The sequence below is a fragment of the Paramisgurnus dabryanus genome, chromosome 21 (assembly GCF_030506205.2).
Source record: "Paramisgurnus dabryanus chromosome 21, PD_genome_1.1, whole genome shotgun sequence".
Taxonomy (NCBI): Eukaryota; Metazoa; Chordata; class Actinopteri; order Cypriniformes; family Cobitidae; genus Paramisgurnus; species Paramisgurnus dabryanus.
Genome location: NC_133357.1, coordinates 16,549,750 through 16,566,634, shown reverse-complemented (window position 1 = coordinate 16,566,634; position 16,885 = coordinate 16,549,750). Strand labels below are relative to the sequence as shown.

Here is a 16,885-nt window from a genome sequence, read left to right as displayed (position 1 = left end):
TGGTGAGTAAATTACCTGGATTTTTTTAAGCAAATGGATTAATCCTTTAACATAGAGGTTTCCTCAAGTTTCTTGGTTTAAAAGAGGTGTTTCTTGTTTAGTATGTCTAAATTAGACAGTTGTTATGTAATTCTCTCCTCTGTTTGCCACGCAGTCCGAGTCCATGGTTCTGGAGACGGCAGAGAATGTAAACAATGGCAATCCTTCTCCTCTGGAAGCTCTACTAGCAGGAGCAGAGGGCTTCCCGCCCATGCTGGACATCCCCCCGGACGCTGATGATGAAACCATGGTGGAGCTCGCCATAGCTCTCAGTCTGCAACAAGACCAGCAAGGTCAATGTGTCCGCCACCATGCAACATGCATGTTTAAATAATCGCAAAAACATTTTTTTTATTTAGAAATCAGTGCATGGCAGGTCTCTAATGTGATTGTATGTGGTTTTATAGGCAGCAGCAGCAGTGCTCTGGGTCTGCAGAGTCTGGGTTTGTCTGGCCAGGCCCCCAGCTCCTCATCTCTGGATGCAGGAACCTTATCAGACACCACTGCATCAGGTAACTGCACCAATCTCTCCACTGCCATAACTGCATGCTCAAATGCCTTTTTTTTCTTCCTCCTCAACCAGCCTGAACCATAAATCTTTAAATCAATTACATCCATTTTTAGTTATACAGCTGTTTCTGTATGCGTGTATATACATGTTTGTTTGCACCTTTAGAAACCCCCCCTTAGCAAAGCCTGCTGTTTTTTTCCTGTAACAGCTCTGGTTATGCTTTCAGCCCCAGCCTCGGATGATGAGGGGAGCACAGCGGCCACAGACGGCTCCACGCTGCGCACCTCTCCCGCCGAGCACGGGGGCAGCGTGGGCTCAGAGAGTGGAGGAAGTGTCATCGACTCGGTCGCAGGAGAACACAACGGTAAATGGATGTTAGCATTTATCTCATTTCAAATCATATGCGCTCGTATGGTTTGTTTAACTGGGTCTTCTTTTTCAGTGTCTGGCCGCAGCAGTGCATACGGAGATGCGGCTGTTGAAGGTCACCCTGCTGGACCGGGAAGTGTGAGCTCCAGCACTGGAGCCATCAGCACCACCACAGCCCAACATGAGGGAGAGGGATCTGAGGGGGAAGCGGAAACGGAGGGTGACATCCACACTAGCAACAGGTCTGTCTGCATGAGGTGTAAATGTTATTATACAGCAGATTGTTGCCATGATAAAAATGTTGCTTTATATGCATCTCACTTTGCATCTCTTGATGCTTTCCAGGTTGCACATGGTTCGTCTGATGCTTTTGGAGCGTCTCCTTCAGCATCTGCCCCAGCTTCACACTGTGGGTGGAGTTCAGGCCATCCCCTACATGCAGGTTGTTCTTATGCTGACCACAGATCTGGACGGAGAGGACGAGAAGGACAAGGGAGCTCTCGACGACCTTCTGGCCCTGCTCATCGCTGAGCTTGGCATGCACAAGAGGGTAAGAAGATACACCAGCAAGCCCTGTTTCCATCCAGTGTTGAAGCAACACAGATGTGTGATGAAAAGAGAGTGAACGTAAGGTTGTTGACCAAGTGATTTTGGCTTTCAGGATGTTTCAAAGAAGAATGAGCGGAGTGCCGTCAATGAGGTGCACCTGGTCATCATGAGACTTCTCAGTGTCTTCATGTCCCGCACCAAGTCTGGCTCCAAGTCTTCCTCTGAGGTAACTGCAACATTCTGGCATCAATGTCACCCAAAACTAAAATCTAAGCCCTTTCTCGCTTCACCAACCACCAATATTTCCTTCAGGAAATTTAAAGCTTACCTAAAATGTTGTTAGTTTGCACAGCAGCGAGCATAAAACATAATCTAATTTTCTCTCCATCATCTCCATTTTCTCGTCAGTCGTCTTCTCTCATCTCCAACGCGACAGCCACCGCTCTGCTCAGCATGGGAGCGATCGACTACTGCCTGCATGTGCTTAAGTCCCTGCTTGAGTTCTGGAAGACCCAGCAGGGTGAGGAAGAGCCGACGGCCACCAGTCAGCTCCTCAAACCCCACACATCCTCTTCACCACCCGACATGAGCCCGTTCTTCCTGCGGCAGTATGTCAAGGTAAGAGGCCAGCTGTTATCTAAACATTACGGAGGAAGAGGATTTTTCATGGCTATTCATTGTTTTATATGGATGTGTTTCTCAGGGCCATGCTGCTGATGTGTTTGAAGCGTACTCTCAGCTCCTCACCGAAATGGTCCTACGCCTGCCATACCAGATCAAGAAAATCGCAGATGCCAATCCCCGCATCCCACCGCCAATCTTTGATCACTCCTGGTTCTATTTCCTGTCAGAGGTATTAATACACATAGTTCTGTGTATTAATATTTAGTTATCCATTAAGTATTTATAATGAATCCAACACCTTTCCCTTCTAGTATCTGATGATCCAGCAGACGCCGTTTGTAAGGCGGCAGGTACGAAAGCTCCTGCTCTTCATCTGTGGCTCCAAAGAGAAGTACCGTCAGCTCCGAGATCTCCACACGCTCGACTCTCACATGCGTGGCATCAAGAAGCTTCTGGAGGAACAGGGCATCTTCCTGAGAGGAGGAATCGTCACGGCAACATCAGGCTCTGCTCTGCAGTACGACACGCTCATTAGCCTGGTGAGTAGCAGACTTGTGTGACAGCTTATTTTATGATTCGTTCTCCTCTGTTAGTTCACATTTACATCCTTTTTCACAGATGGAGCACCTTAAAGCATGTGCTGAAATCGCCACCCAGAGGACAGTCAATTGGCAGAAGTTCTGCATGAAGGATGACTGTAAGTGCACATTAAATGTTACATACTATCAACTTGAGGTCAAAGTTTACAGGGTTCACATGAAGATGAAAGTTTATTGCTTAATATGTTTTGCCAATCACTCTCTCTCTCTCTTTTTGGGTATTTGTAGCGGTGCTGTACTTTCTGCTACAAGTGAGTTTCCTAGTAGATGAGGGTGTTTCTCCAGTCCTGCTGCAGTTGCTCTCCTGCGCTCTGTGTGGCAGTAAAGTCATGGCGGCCTCCTCCTCCGGAGCATCCGGTGGAGGTTCAGGAACATCTCAGCCCTCTCAGAGCAAATCCTCCAGTAAGAAGAGCAAGAAAGAGGACAAGGAAAAAGACAAAGAAGGTTAGTTAAATTTTAACTTGATTAATGATAGTGGTTAAGATTTATGCCATTAGCATTTTAATTTCTATTTATTTGTCTGGTTGTGTTTGCAGGAGAAGGAGCCGGCAGTCAGGAAGATCAGCTGTGCACGGCTCTGGTCAGTCAGCTTAACAAGTTTGCAGATAAGGAGACACTTATTCAGTTCCTCCGTTGCTTCCTGCTGGAGTCCAACTCTTCATCGGTGCGCTGGCAGGCCCACTGCCTCGCGCTGCATATCTACAGGTGCACGTCTCCAGCATGCTCCCTAAACATACTTTTTTGTATGCAGTGCTTTGTGGCATCACTAATATTGACACTAATGTTTACTTTTCAGAAACTCAAATAAGTCTCAACAGGAGTTGCTGCTAGATCTGATGTGGGCCATTTGGCCAGAACTGCCTGCTTATGGGCGTAAAGCAGCTCAGTTTGTGGACCTGCTCGGATATTTCTCCCTCAAAACACCGCAGACAGAGAAGAAGGTACTGTATCAATGCCTGATGAAGCTTTTACTTGTGAAGTCATAGTAGGTCAACTCTCTTCATTGCTTTCATACTGTTTTTCATTAAAAGCTTAAAGAATACTCCCAAAAGGCCGTAGAGATTCTGAGGGCACAGAACCACATCCTGACCAATCACCCCAATTCAAATATATACAAGTGAGTATGTGCTCTAACTGAACTGAAACATTGACAGTCAACAACAATTTGGTCAATATTTGCTTTTGTCTTTTCTCAGCACCCTCTCTGGACTGGTGGAATTTGATGGATTTTACTTGGAAAGCGATCCGTGCTTGGTGTGCAACAACCCTGAAGTGCCGTTCTCAGTGAGTGACTCGCTTTGAACTAAAGGCTAATAAATGTTTGTTGTAGTGGTTGTGGGTTTTAATGTTAGCCTGCTTTGTTCTTCGTGCTTTCAGAACATCAAACTCTCATCTATCAAAGTGGACACCCGTTACACCACCACACAGCAAGTGGTAAAGCTGATTGGCAGCCACACTATCAGCAAAGTCACTGTCAAGATCGGTGACCTGAAGAGAACCAAGATGGTTCGCACGATTAACCTTTACTACAACAACAGGACTGTACAGGCCATCGTTGAGCTGAAGAACAAGTGAGGATGTTTTTCAGTTTTATTTTGCAAATAAATGTTTTGAGCATGAGAAGACAAAATATTTTTGTTTGTTTTTATAGACCTGCTCGATGGCACAAAGCTAAAAAGGTGCAGTTGACCCCTGGACAAACCGAAGTGAAGATTGACCTCCCTCTTCCCATCGTGGCCTCAAACCTGATGATTGAATTCTCAGATTTCTACGAGAACTACCAGGCGTCTACGGAGACCCTGCAGTGCCCTCGCTGCAGCGCTTCCGTACCTGCCAACCCAGGAGTGTGCGGCAACTGCGGAGAGAACGTCTATCAGTGCCACAAGTGCCGGTAAGCATGGACTTGATTTGTAGTTTGTACTTGAGATGTAGTCGTTCAACCAGTTTGAATTGCTATAATGCCACTAAAATTATGATTTTTCAGATCCATTAATTATGATGAGAAGGATCCCTTCCTGTGCAACGCCTGTGGTTTCTGTAAATATGCACGCTTTGACTTCATGCTTTATGCCAAACCTTGCTGTGCAGTGGATCCTATAGAAAATGAAGAAGACAGGAAAAAGGTAATAGAAATGTATATTTTTTATACTGATTAAGCCCCTAAGATGTATTTTAACAATTACAAATATATATTTCATCCAGGCTGTGACCAACATCAACACACTTCTGGACAAAGCTGACCGCGTGTACCATCAGCTGATGGGTCACCGACCGCAGCTTGAGACTCTGCTGTCCAAAGTGAACGAGGCTGCACCTGAGAAACCACAGGTCAGTTACTGCTCTCTCTCCTACCAGATTAAACATTCTGACAGATTAATTGCTTTTACCTACAAAGAGGTTTGGACCTTTTTGAACTAAGTACCAGGTACCTAGGTGGCACTCTTGTGAACTACTAAAATTGATTCATTTTTGGTGTTCTTCCCAGGATGATACGGGAGCAGGGGCAGGACTGGGCACCTCAACTGCCAGCGTCAATCGGTACATTCAACAACTAGCTCAGGAGTACAGCGGAGACTGCAGAACTTCATTCGATGAGCTCTCAAAAATCATCCAGGTCAGAGAACGACACCTCTCTGTATGCAAACTTTAAATTTGCTTCCGATCAGCTGTCGAAGAGTCTCTATATCTTTTGTTTACCTATTCAGAAAGTGCTTGCATCACGCAAGGAGTTGCTGGAGTACGACCTGCAGCAGCGGGAAGCCGCTACAAAGTCATCCCGCACCTCAAGCCAACCCACTTTTACAGCAAGCCAGTACCGAGCCTTGTCCGTGCTGGGCTGCGGACACACATCCTCCACAAAGTGCTACGGTTGTGCGTCCGCAGTCACGGGCCACTGCATCACCTTACTGCGTGCTTTGGCGACCAACACCGCCATCAGGCAGATACTGGTACTGCAGGGTCTCATCCGAGAGCTCTTTGAGTACAATCTGCGACGTGGGACTGGAGCCATGAGAGAGGAGGTCCGCCAACTCGTCTGTTTGCTTACCAGGTATATTTACACACAAACAACCACAACAAAGCACGCAAATCTTAACACTATGTACTAATTTGGTGTGATGCAAGATTTCAGTAACAAGCAATCTGTCCACACCGAATGAGGAAATGGGGCATGACACAACATATCTATTTCTAAGCTATAAACTTATGATCTGCTCCTGTGTTTTTTGCAGGGATCACCCAGAGGCCACTCAGCAAATGAATGACCTCATTATCGCCAAGGTGTCAGCTGCCCTAAAGGGACATTGGGCCAACCCTGATCTGGTACTTTATCGTGATTCGTACATACTACCTGTTAGATATTTGTCGCAAGTAGCCAAAGACAACTATTGTTTTCCTCCTCAGGTCAGCAGTTTGCAGTACGAGATGCTGCTGCTCACAGACTCCATTGCTAAAGAAGGAGGATGCTGGGAGCTGAGGCTCCGCTGTGGTGAGTATAGTCCTCCAGTGTATTCCCAAAATCCGTACTTTTAGTATCCAAATTAGTAAAATCTCAAATGCTTCTTTATTTTCAGCACTAAGTTTGTTCTTGATGGCCGTGAATATAAAGACCCCTGTGGTGGTGGAGAACATTACGCTAATGTGCCTGAGGATCTTGCAGAAACTCATCAAACCCCCTGCACCCACCAGCAAGAAAAACAAGGTACGATAGCTTTAAATATGTGACTCTGCCATCATCCTACATAATTTAAAGAACATGTTCTCAAGATAAAACCTGTTTTTAAATTAAAGTAAAATAAAACTAATTATTCAGACTGGATTTCACAGTTAGGGGTAACATTCATTACTGCGGTTCCTTAATATATTTAAGCTTTACTCATTGATTTTATCTTTGTAACAGGATGCTGCTGTTGAATCCCTGACAACAATCAAGCCATATAACAACGAGATCCATGCACAGGCTCAGCTGTGGCTCAAAAAAGACCCCAAGGCATCTTATGAAGCCTGGAAAAAGTGCCTTCCTGCTAGATGTAAATATCCAAAATCTGATTTCAAAAGCTTTACTTGTATAATCTCCTCTACTTGTATACACGTCATTGTGCATGCTTTCTCAGGTCAGGAATCGGTCTCCAAGCCCTCGAATAAGGCGGAGATCAGGAGGCAGTACCTGATGGAGAAGTACGTATGGAAGTGGAAACAGTTTACAAAGTGCAGATCGGAGAGCCTGTTCCCACGCCTGCTTAAACTGGGCCACAATAACTGGCTGAGACAGGTACGTGCTGCCTCTTAAGACTCCAGAGTTTCTGATTGTTTACATTCTAGATTAATCTAATATTATCTGACTTTTCCCAGGTACTATTTACCCCAGCCACCCAAGCAGCGAGACAGGCGGCCTGCACCATTGTCGAAGCTCTAACAACAATCCCCAGCCGCAAGCAACAAGTTCTGGACCTTCTAACAAGGTACGTATCACATTGGAAAAGGCGGTGAGATATCTAACTACATAGGGCTAAAGTAAGCCACAGTAAGTGTACTATACTCAGTCGACATATTTTGTTCAACAGTTACCTGGATGAACTGAGCGTTGCAGGAGAGTGTGCGGCTGAGTATCTGGCCCTGTACCAGAAGCTTATTAAACCTGCTCACTGGAAGGTCTATCTGGCTGCCCGTGGCGTCCTGCCATACATTGGCAACCTCATCACCAAGGTACAGTCAAAAAGAACATAAATATTAGCTTGTACAGTGTTTCCACTAGGCTTAATTGCGTATTCCTCTTCCTCAATTTCAGGAAATTGCCCATCTTCTCGCCCTTGAGGAAGCCACCCTGAGCACAGACTTACAGCAGGGATATGCCCTCAAAAGCCTTACAGGTATAAATTTTTGGTTTTCAGAATGGTTAAGAACACTTTTTTGAGCTTTTAGTAATGATTTATTTTTTCTCACAGGCCTGCTGTCCTCTTTCGTGGAGGTGGAGTCCATTAAGCGTCACTTTAAGAGTAGGCTGGTTGGCACTGTTCTGAACGGTTACCTCTGTCTGAGAAAGCTGGTGGTACAGAGAACCAAACTGATCGATGAGACACAAGACATGCTCCTAGAGATGCTGGAAGACATGACAACAGGTACAGCCATCGTTTTTAAAGGGATAGTTCAGCCAAAAATGATATTAACCCATGATTTACTCACCCCCAAGCTGTCCGAGTTGCATATGTCCATCGTTTTTCAGACAAACACATTTTTGGATATTTTAGAAAATGTTTTAGATCTTTCAGTTGATTAAATGTAATGTTACGGGGTCCATGACCTTCAAGTCCAAAAAAAGTGCGTCCATCCTTCACAAATTAAATCCAAACGGCTCCAGGATGATAAACAAAGGTCTTCTGAGGGTAATCCGCGCTGTGTTGTTGTAGAAATATCCATATTTAAAACTTTATTAACGAAAATAACTACCTTCCGGTAGCGTCGCCATCTTAGTTGCGTCTGCATTCAGGATGAGAGCTTCTCAGCCTACGGAGGCTACTCTGCTGCTGCTCTGTGCCCCCGCCCTCCGAATTTGTCATACGTCACTAAGAAAAGTGCGTACACTACGCTAATACTCTCTCCTGAATACAGAGGAGTCTAAGATGGCGGCGCTACCGGAAGGTAGTTATTTTCGTTAATAAAGTTTTAAATATGGATATTTCTACAACAACACCGCGCGGATTACCCTCAGAAGACCTTTATTTATCATCCTGGAGCCGTTTGGATTTAATTTGTAAAGGATGGACGCACCTTTTTTGGACTTGAAGGTCGTGGACTATGGGTGGACCCTGTTACATTACATTTAATTAACTGAAAGATCTAAAACATTTTCTAAAATATCCGAAAATGTGTTTGTCTGAAAAACGATGGACATATGCAACTCGGACAGCTTGGGGGTGAGTAAATCATGGGTTTAATATCATTTTTGGCCGAACTATCCCTTTAATGTCGTCTTTGTCGCATATTTAAGACAATTGTCTCAATGTCCTCATTTCTGCTGTAGGGACCGAGTCTGAGACCAAAGCGTTTATGGCTGTGTGCATTGAAACTGCAAAGCGGTACGACCTTGATGATTATCGAACCCCCGTCTTCATCTTTGAGAGGCTCTGTAGTATCATTTATCCCGTAAGTAAAGCTCTCTTACATTAGTACGTTTGAAAAATAGCCTGTCCTCCAAAAACTGATTTATCGTTTCTGTGCAGGAGGAAAATGAGGTCACGGAGTTCTTTGTGACGCTGGAGAAGGACCCACAGCAGGAAGACTTCCTGCAGGGCCGTATGCCAGGAAACCCATACAGCAGTAATGAACCAGGTATTGGTCCACTCATGAGAGATATCAAAAACAAGATCTGTCAGGATTGTGATCTGGTGGCACTACTGGAGGACGACAGTGGAATGGAGGTACAACACCAAAACCTGTATATTTACACCATCTTTAAATTACTATTACATGTATTGTTTGTCATTGGTGAACATGATTTTGAAATACATTTTACTTTTCTTTCCAGCTCCTAGTAAACAACAAAATCATTAGTCTAGATCTATCTGTTGTTGAGGTCTATAAGAAGGTCTGGTGCCCCACCAATGAGGTAAGCCAATGAGAAGAAATAACACCATATTCTTATTTTTTATCAACCATCATTTAAACAAAACTTTTTTGGCATACAAGGGTGAGCCAATGAGGATCATCTACAGAATGAGAGGACTTCTGGGAGATGCCACAGAGGAGTTCATTGAATCTTTGGACTCAACTACAGGTATTTTTTCATATCCTATTGCTTAGATCCTCATTTTGCTTCTTTCAGTTATGTTTCTTATTTAATATTTTTGTTTCCTCTTGTGCAGATGAAGAGGAAGATGATGAAGAGGTTTATAAGATGGCTGGGGTGATGGCTCAATGTGGAGGTCTGGAGTGCATGTTGAGCAGGCTGTCTGGAATCAAAGACTTTAAACAGGGCAGACACCTTCTCACCGTAAGTTCATATCAACCATTCATCATTTAAGGGACACTTCACTTTTTTTTAATATGCACATTTACAAGCTCTCCTAGAGTTAAACATTTAATTTGTACCTTTTTGGAATCCATTCAGCCGATCTCCGGGCCTGACGGTACCATTTTAGCATAGCTTAGCATAATCCATTAAATCTGATTAGACCATTAGCATCACACTAAAAAATAACCAAAGAGTTTGGATATTTTTCCTATTTAAAACTTGACTCTTCTGTAGTTACATCGTGTACTAAGACCGACAGAAAATGGAAAATTGTGATTTTCTAGACTTTTTCTAGATTTTTTTGTGCGATGCTAATGGTTTAATCACATTCAATGGATTCTGCTAAGCTATGGTTAAAAGTGGTACCGCCAGACTCAGAGATTATCTGAATGGATTCTAAAACAGTAAAATCAAATGTTTAACTCTAGAGGAGCTGGAAAATGAGCATATTTTCAAAAAAAAGTGGAGTGTCTCTTTAGACTGGAGGTTGAACTGTGGAAAAGTAAAAAATATCATCTTGTTTAGGTGCTTCTCAAGTTATTTAGCTACTGCGTAAAAGTGAAGATCAACAGACAACAGCTGGTGAAACCAGAGATGAACACACTTAATGTCATGTTGGGCACACTAAATCTGGTAGGTAACAAATAATCGGATGTATCGCTACTATTTCAGAAATGTTAAATGTATGTTTAAACTGAGATCCACTGCTTTTCAGGCTCTGGTGGCAGAACAGGAAAGCAAGGACAGTGGAGGAGCATCTATTGCAGAGCAGGTCCTCAGTATTATGGAGATCATTTTGGACGAGGCTAATGCTGAGACTGTGTCAGAAGATAAGGTCAGCATAATAAAATACATTTTGTAACCTGAAAATGTTTATACAGCAAGTGACTTGGTTTCATCTCTTCATCATGTTGCTGCTTCAGGGTAACCTGCTGCTGACAGGAGATAAGGATCAGCTGGTGATGTTACTAGACCAGATCAATACATTATTTGTGCGGTCCAGTCCCAGTGTCCTGCAAGGACTTTTGCGGATCATCCCCTATCTGTCCTTTGGAGAACTGGAAAAGATGCAGATCCTGGTTGAGCGCTTCAAACCCTGCTGTACATTTGACAAGTATGAAGTTTGTTCAATAGATTTAAAGCTTTTGACTTTTTGAAGGAGTGATTTTAATCCTTATTGTTCATGTTCTCGTGAAGGTATGATGAGGAGCACAGCGCAGATGACAAAGTCTTCCTGGACTGCTTCTGTAAAATAGCTGCAGGAATCAAGAACAACAGTAATGGCCATCAGCTTAAAGACCTCATCTTACAGAAGGGCATTACCCAGAGTGCCCTGGACTATATGAAGAAACATATCCCATGTGCTAAGAAGTATGACATGTCTTGATGCATTCAAATTCAGCTTTTGATTTTGATACAGTCCTGACCGTCCATTTTATTTTACAGTCTGGATGCAGACGTTTGGAAGAAGTTTCTTGCTCGACCAGCCCTTCCTTTCATCCTTAGACTTTTACGCGGTCTGGCCACCCAACATCCCCCGACACAGGTAACACTTTTATAAATTGTTTTAATCTGTGGTTTTACTCGCCTGTCTGTACTTCATGCAGCTGTCTTCTCTGGGCCTTGTAGATGCTTATCGGGAAAGATTCAATAACCAATTTGCACAAGCTGGAGCAGGTGTCCAGCGACGAGGGTATCGGCACTTTAGCGGAGAATCTTCTGGAGGCACTAAGGGAGCATGCAGAGGTTAACCTGAAGATCGACGCTGCTAGAAGGGAGACTCGGGCGGAGAAGAAACGCATGGCCATGGCGATGAGGCAGAAAGCTCTCGGGACGCTGGGAATGACGGTGAGCAGCATAATTGCATATGTTAAATGACACACATTATGGCCATTTTAACAAGATAATATAAGTAATATAAGTCTCGGGAGTGCCTGAAATGTGTCTGAAGTTTCAACTCAAAATATCCCACAGATCATTTGTTATAGCATGTCCAAAAAGCGCTGTTTTAGTGTCTGTACCTTTAAATGCAAATTAGCTCCTCACTCCTTACAAACAGACATTGAGCGCTTTTGTGCTAAAACACATTTAGAAAAGCTTTTGGGTAAAATTAACCAGTCAGTCAGGAGCTGTGGGCGGGGCTTTGTTTGTGTGGTGTCACATTAACAAGAGAATCAAAACGGCATGTCTAAGGAGCCTGCTTTGGTTTAATAGGGATTAAAAAGGAGAGGGTGGATTTTCATTGTGTCCAAACACTTTGTAAAAGTTGATGCTGCAAAATATGCGCCCTTTAAAGAATGATGTATGGATAATTATTCTTGCATTTCCAACTTCCAGTTTCCCAGTTTTTATGCAAGGTAAATATTTTAAAATTGTTTGCTTTTCCAGACCAATGAAAAGGGTCAGGTGGTGACAAAGACGACACTGCTTAAACAGATGGAGGAGCTTATAGAAGAACCAGGGTTGACCTGCTGTATTTGTAGAGAGGGCTACAAGTTCCAGGTACAAATGCTTTCAACATTTACATTCCATTACAGTCTAAAAATAAAAAATGGGCATTTATTTTGTTGGCATCATGACAGAGTTTTATAGCATATGTCATTGGATTGTGTGTATTTTGCATTTTTGTCTGAACTAATTTTGTACCCCACAGCCTACCAAAGTTCTGGGCATCTATACGTTTACAAAACGTGTTGCCCTTGAGGAGTTTGAGAACAAACCGCGTAAGCAGCAGGGCTATAGCACTGTCTCACACTTTAACATAGTCCATTACGACTGTCACCTTGCTGCTGTCAGGTGCGTAAAATTGCAGTGTGTCTGTGAATACTGTAAATTTAATCAAGAAATGTTCTCACAGGTCTGTCATTTATTTATTTTTTTTGATCAGGCTTGCTCGAGGGCGTGAGGAATGGGAGAGTGCTGCGTTACAGAATGCCAACACAAAGTGCAATGGGCTCCTGCCAGTATGGGGGCCACACGTACCCGAATCTGCTTTTGCCACCTGCCTGGCAAGGTATTGAATGTTTGTGTATGAATCACTAAGTAACTGGTCGTGTATTATAAACACGGCCTGTGCTTACTGGGTTCACAGATGGGAACAAAACCAGAGTTAAGGTGCATGGGTTCATAAAAAGGAAAACACCACCGTTTTTCAGTACTTTACTATGTTCTTACCTCAAGACCTTCAGACGAATAAATACATACCTGTCTTTATTCAATGCGTGCACTTAATCTTTGTACAGTGTGTTGTGAATGTGTTAGCTTTTAGCCTAGCCCCATTCATTCCTTGGGATCCAAACAGGGATGAATTTAGAAGCAACCAAACACTTCCATGTTTTCCTTATTTAAAGACTCTTACATGAGTTGTTACACGAGTAAGTATGGTGGCACAAAATAAAATGTGGCGATATTTTTAAGCGGATTAAAAATGAGAACTTTAAAAATGAGAAAATGAGTCCTATATTGTGTGGCGGAATTCTCATTTTTATAGTTCTCATTTTTTATCCGCTTAAAAAATCGCCACGTTTTATTTTGTGCCACCGTACTTACTCGTTTAACTACTCATGTAAGAGTCTTTAAATAGGGAAAACATAGAAGTGTGTGTGTGTGGTGGCTTCTAAATTCATCCCTGTTTGGATCCTAAGGAATGAATGAGGCTAGGTTAAATGCTAACATATTCACGACGCGCGGTGCCAAGATTAAGTGCACGCATTGAAAAAAGATAGGTATAATTAATTTGTCTAAGTTGAGGTAAGAACATAGTAAAATAGTAAAAACGGTGCTGTTTTCCTTTAACAGTTCCACTATTATCAATATAAGTGGTCCAAACTTGTAACTTGTGTTTATTTTGTCTTACAGGCACAACACATATCTACAAGAATGCACAGGGCAGAGGGAACCCACATACCAACTCAACATTCACGATACAAAGCTGCTGTTCCTACGCTTTGCAATGGAGCAATCCTTTAGTGTGGATACAGGGGGCGGAGGCCGGGAAAGCAACATTCACCTAATTCCCTACATCATTCACACAGTTCTTTACGTACTCAACACGTACGCATTTCAGCTTTGCTTAGTCACAACCGAATGTATTTACCATTGACTGGTTTTGAATCTCACACACAGCTTTATACCAACCTTTTTGCTTTTCAGAACAAGGGCCACGTCTCGAGAAGAAAAGAATTTTCAGAGCTTTTTGGAGCAGCCTTGTGAGAAGTGGGTGGAGAGCTCATACGAGGTCGACGGGCCGCACTACTTCACCATATTGGCCATGCACATTCTGCCTTCCGAGCGCTGGAGGGCCACACGTATCGACATCCTGCGCCGGCTGCTGGTCACAGCTCATGCCCGCAAGGTCTCACCAGGGGGTGCTAACAAGTAAGTGAACAGTCCATGACTGTGCATGCGTCTGAGCATGTACTTGTTAATGTGCTTAGGGTTGCTATTTTCATTTTTAGCCTGTGTTTTGTGCTTACCCAAGAGCTTATGTTGGCTTTAGGCAAGACTGTAGTAAGTGCGGAAGATTTAATTCTTGATTATATCTAGAACTGGGTTAGGCCTGGTTGCATTAATAGTACTTGGATATATTTGGAAAGCGACCCTGCCTGCCTCCTAATAGAGATATTAGAAGCATCAGAGTTCGAGTTTAGTCATTAAATTTAATCTTTGAAAATGGCTTTACTCAGACAATATTAAAGACATCAAGGTTATATTTTCACAGAACGTTCTTTACATTATATAGGATGATTTTATGTCAAATAAAAACTCCTAAATCGCAAAATATGACTTCAGCTTGGTTTACACAGGCAGGGTCACATCTGTTTCAGAGGAATGTATTGAATTTCTGTTAAATATATGTCTTGATGGTGGATTTGATTTTTCTCCTTTAAGACTCACAGATAAAGCAGTAAAGGAGTATGCCGTGTACCGCTCACCACTTCTCTTCTGGGGTCTGGTGGATCTCATCTATGACATGTTCAGGGTATGAGAATCTGCTCTGATGGGCTTTTTCAATTTTCTAATCGCTCGTTCTTTAATGTTGATTGATTTGTGAATTGTTATATTTTTTGCATTATAAATGCATCTTTTTGCCATCTTATGACTACAGAAAGTGCCCACCAGTAACACAGAGGGAGGCTGGTCCTTCTCGCTTGCAGAATACATAAGGCATAATGACATGCCCATCTATGAGGCTTCAGAAAGGGTGTTGAGGGCCTTTCAGGATGAGCTTATGCCGGCTGAATCCTTCTCAGAGTTCCTGGATGTCGTAGGTTAGTAATTTCTCAATATTAACACCATATAATAGGTTTAAAGCACTGATAAGCTATAAAATAGTGTTGCTGTATATTTTTTTTTAACTCTAATGGGTGAATAACTTTCTTTTGCACACCCTCTCCAGGACTGCTTTCGGACATCCCAGACCCTGACGCCTTCCTGCAGGACCTGTTGAACTCTGTGCCCTGATGGCACACAAATATGCACCTCACTCATGGACTTGCCATCGCTTTTTCCAATGCAGGTGTTCCCTTAACCACGGAGTCTGTCCGATTACCGGACTCTGCTATTCGCAACTCCTAAGGGGACACTTTCAATCGGGGCCCAGGCTCCCAAAACTTCTATCAGCTCACCCATACTTACTCACCTCCTGTTTGCTTCCTGATCTCCACTTGGGTTATTCAATTGTAACTCTCCTAAACCAGAAATTGATGTGTAGCCTGACGAGTTAATGCACACTTATTCTAAAATGGTTTGGTAACAGTTAATTCTCAGAAACGAACCATGCTGTCTGATTTATTTGGTAATCTAATCATTTCATAAACAACTTTTATGGCTTTTATTCTTTTGTTTTCCCCTTTATTGATTTCGTTGTTGTTTTGACTCAAATTGGCTAAGAGTTACAACTTCACTGAAATGAGAACTAAACTCCTGTTGTCATGTTCAATGTTTCTGGGTTTTTGTTTTGTTTGCAGTGGTGTTCAATGAAATGATTGCAGTTTGTGAGAATGGCAAGGCCTGACACTGGTTGTGTGATGCGATGCAAATGCGTGATGATTGTTTTTCTTGTGTAAATGGTAAAAGAGTGAAACTGAAGCTTGTTTAATGTGTTACTCCCATGAAATGGAAATACTTTCTAAATTGTAAAGGGTTTTACCTGCATCAACACTGAAACACAAAGTTAAAAAGAATAAAAAAGGCCTGCATATTTATTTGGGGAGCTTTTTCACTTTATTTTTGTGATTGGGTTTCTGTTTTCTCGATCAAAGTCACAATACTAAATGTATTTTCGTTTTGTCTTCCATGTGACCGTAATTCACAAAATAATATTCTTCAGATTAAACGTTATGTCCAGAGCAAGTGGTATTTATGCATTGGTAAGCAAGATGCCGCTGGGAATATCTCAGTGATTTAAGTTAACTCCTAAATATAAACACGCACCTGCAATAGGGTGGTGTTCAGCTGAATGCATGGTGTGAAGTTTGTTTGGAAAAAAGAAAACAAGTAAAAACCCAGTTAAGTGTTTATTCGCCTATTCCCGCTGCTACAATGTTCAACTGTTGCTGAATGTCTGCTTTTTGAATTAGCTCAAAATAATAAAGGTGTAAAGAATACCACGTGTGACTCAGTGTGTCATCTAAAATGTAACTGAGAATAATTTTTTGCTTTTGTCAAGTTTGCCAAAACTGGAATTAAGCAGCTTCACATTTAAAGCACTGCGTACAAAAGGCAAACATCTAATATGTAATTTAAAGGGGCGTGTCTAGAGACAGAGCGCAGTTATGCTAATTTGAAAACCACGCCCACTGGGGGGGAAACAATCCAACCGTCTCCATTCACTTTGCATTACATGAGGCTGCCTCCTTGTCTTTTCTGGCTTATAACAAAAACACAGTAATGCCTAAAATCTGCTGTGTGACAATGTATACAGCTAACAAGCAAAAGAGAAAACACAAATAAGTTTTTATAAGCTGTCGAGCTGTAAAACCCAGCCTTTAAGGAGAAAAAACTGGCTCGCCGACTACGTTTCCCTCTAGTGGGCGCAGTTCTACTAATAGTAGTACTATGAAAAGTTGCCACTTTGTGTCTTTAAAGGCTCGTTTTTTGGGATCGACAGCTTATAAAAACTTATTTCTGGGTTTTTTGGCTTGTTAGCTGTACATCCTGTCACACAGCAGCTTTTAGACATTA

At 42.6% G+C, this 16,885-nt stretch overlaps 1 protein-coding gene across 14 annotated transcripts in view; it reads left to right on the top strand.

The window, feature by feature from the left end:
- Positions 1-16,311, top strand: part of ubr4 (ubiquitin protein ligase E3 component n-recognin 4) — a 66,772-nt gene extending 50,461 nt beyond the window's left edge. For 8 of the 14 annotated variants that reach the window (XM_065285935.2, XM_065285932.2, XM_065285925.2 and 5 more), the window contains 49 exons: positions 155-332; positions 447-551; positions 759-914; positions 993-1,161; positions 1,265-1,469; positions 1,581-1,694; positions 1,877-2,086; positions 2,172-2,321; positions 2,404-2,631; positions 2,711-2,789; positions 2,920-3,135; positions 3,228-3,396; positions 3,488-3,632; positions 3,723-3,808; positions 3,888-3,975; positions 4,069-4,262; positions 4,343-4,582; positions 4,676-4,814; positions 4,894-5,019; positions 5,177-5,305; positions 5,397-5,740; positions 5,922-6,012; positions 6,094-6,178; positions 6,264-6,391; positions 6,590-6,719; positions 6,804-6,961; positions 7,042-7,151; positions 7,254-7,395; positions 7,478-7,559; positions 7,635-7,808; positions 8,711-8,832; positions 8,910-9,107; positions 9,215-9,295; positions 9,376-9,463; positions 9,552-9,679; positions 10,226-10,333; positions 10,416-10,535; positions 10,624-10,814; positions 10,898-11,071; positions 11,147-11,246; positions 11,330-11,548; positions 12,089-12,202; positions 12,354-12,496; positions 12,588-12,713; positions 13,559-13,753; positions 13,853-14,077; positions 14,591-14,681; positions 14,808-14,970; positions 15,099-16,311. In XM_065285935.2, coding sequence (XP_065142007.1) covers positions 155-332; positions 447-551; positions 759-914; positions 993-1,161; positions 1,265-1,469; positions 1,581-1,694; positions 1,877-2,086; positions 2,172-2,321; positions 2,404-2,631; positions 2,711-2,789; positions 2,920-3,135; positions 3,228-3,396; positions 3,488-3,632; positions 3,723-3,808; positions 3,888-3,975; positions 4,069-4,262; positions 4,343-4,582; positions 4,676-4,814; positions 4,894-5,019; positions 5,177-5,305; positions 5,397-5,740; positions 5,922-6,012; positions 6,094-6,178; positions 6,264-6,391; positions 6,590-6,719; positions 6,804-6,961; positions 7,042-7,151; positions 7,254-7,395; positions 7,478-7,559; positions 7,635-7,808; positions 8,711-8,832; positions 8,910-9,107; positions 9,215-9,295; positions 9,376-9,463; positions 9,552-9,679; positions 10,226-10,333; positions 10,416-10,535; positions 10,624-10,814; positions 10,898-11,071; positions 11,147-11,246; positions 11,330-11,548; positions 12,089-12,202; positions 12,354-12,496; positions 12,588-12,713; positions 13,559-13,753; positions 13,853-14,077; positions 14,591-14,681; positions 14,808-14,970; positions 15,099-15,163 — 7,221 coding nt within the window. In that variant the 3' untranslated portion in view covers positions 15,164-16,311. The remainder of the gene's footprint in view (positions 1-154; positions 333-446; positions 552-758; positions 915-992; positions 1,162-1,264; positions 1,470-1,580; positions 1,695-1,876; positions 2,087-2,171; positions 2,322-2,403; positions 2,632-2,710; positions 2,790-2,919; positions 3,136-3,227; positions 3,397-3,487; positions 3,633-3,722; positions 3,809-3,887; positions 3,976-4,068; positions 4,263-4,342; positions 4,583-4,675; positions 4,815-4,893; positions 5,020-5,176; positions 5,306-5,396; positions 5,741-5,921; positions 6,013-6,093; positions 6,179-6,263; positions 6,392-6,589; positions 6,720-6,803; positions 6,962-7,041; positions 7,152-7,253; positions 7,396-7,477; positions 7,560-7,634; positions 7,809-8,710; positions 8,833-8,909; positions 9,108-9,214; positions 9,296-9,375; positions 9,464-9,551; positions 9,680-10,225; positions 10,334-10,415; positions 10,536-10,623; positions 10,815-10,897; positions 11,072-11,146; positions 11,247-11,329; positions 11,549-12,088; positions 12,203-12,353; positions 12,497-12,587; positions 12,714-13,558; positions 13,754-13,852; positions 14,078-14,590; positions 14,682-14,807; positions 14,971-15,098) is intronic. The other 6 variants (XM_065285938.2, XM_065285936.2, XM_065285929.2 and 3 more) reach the window with 2 other exon arrangements.
- The last annotated feature ends 574 nt before the right edge of the window (positions 16,312-16,885 follow it).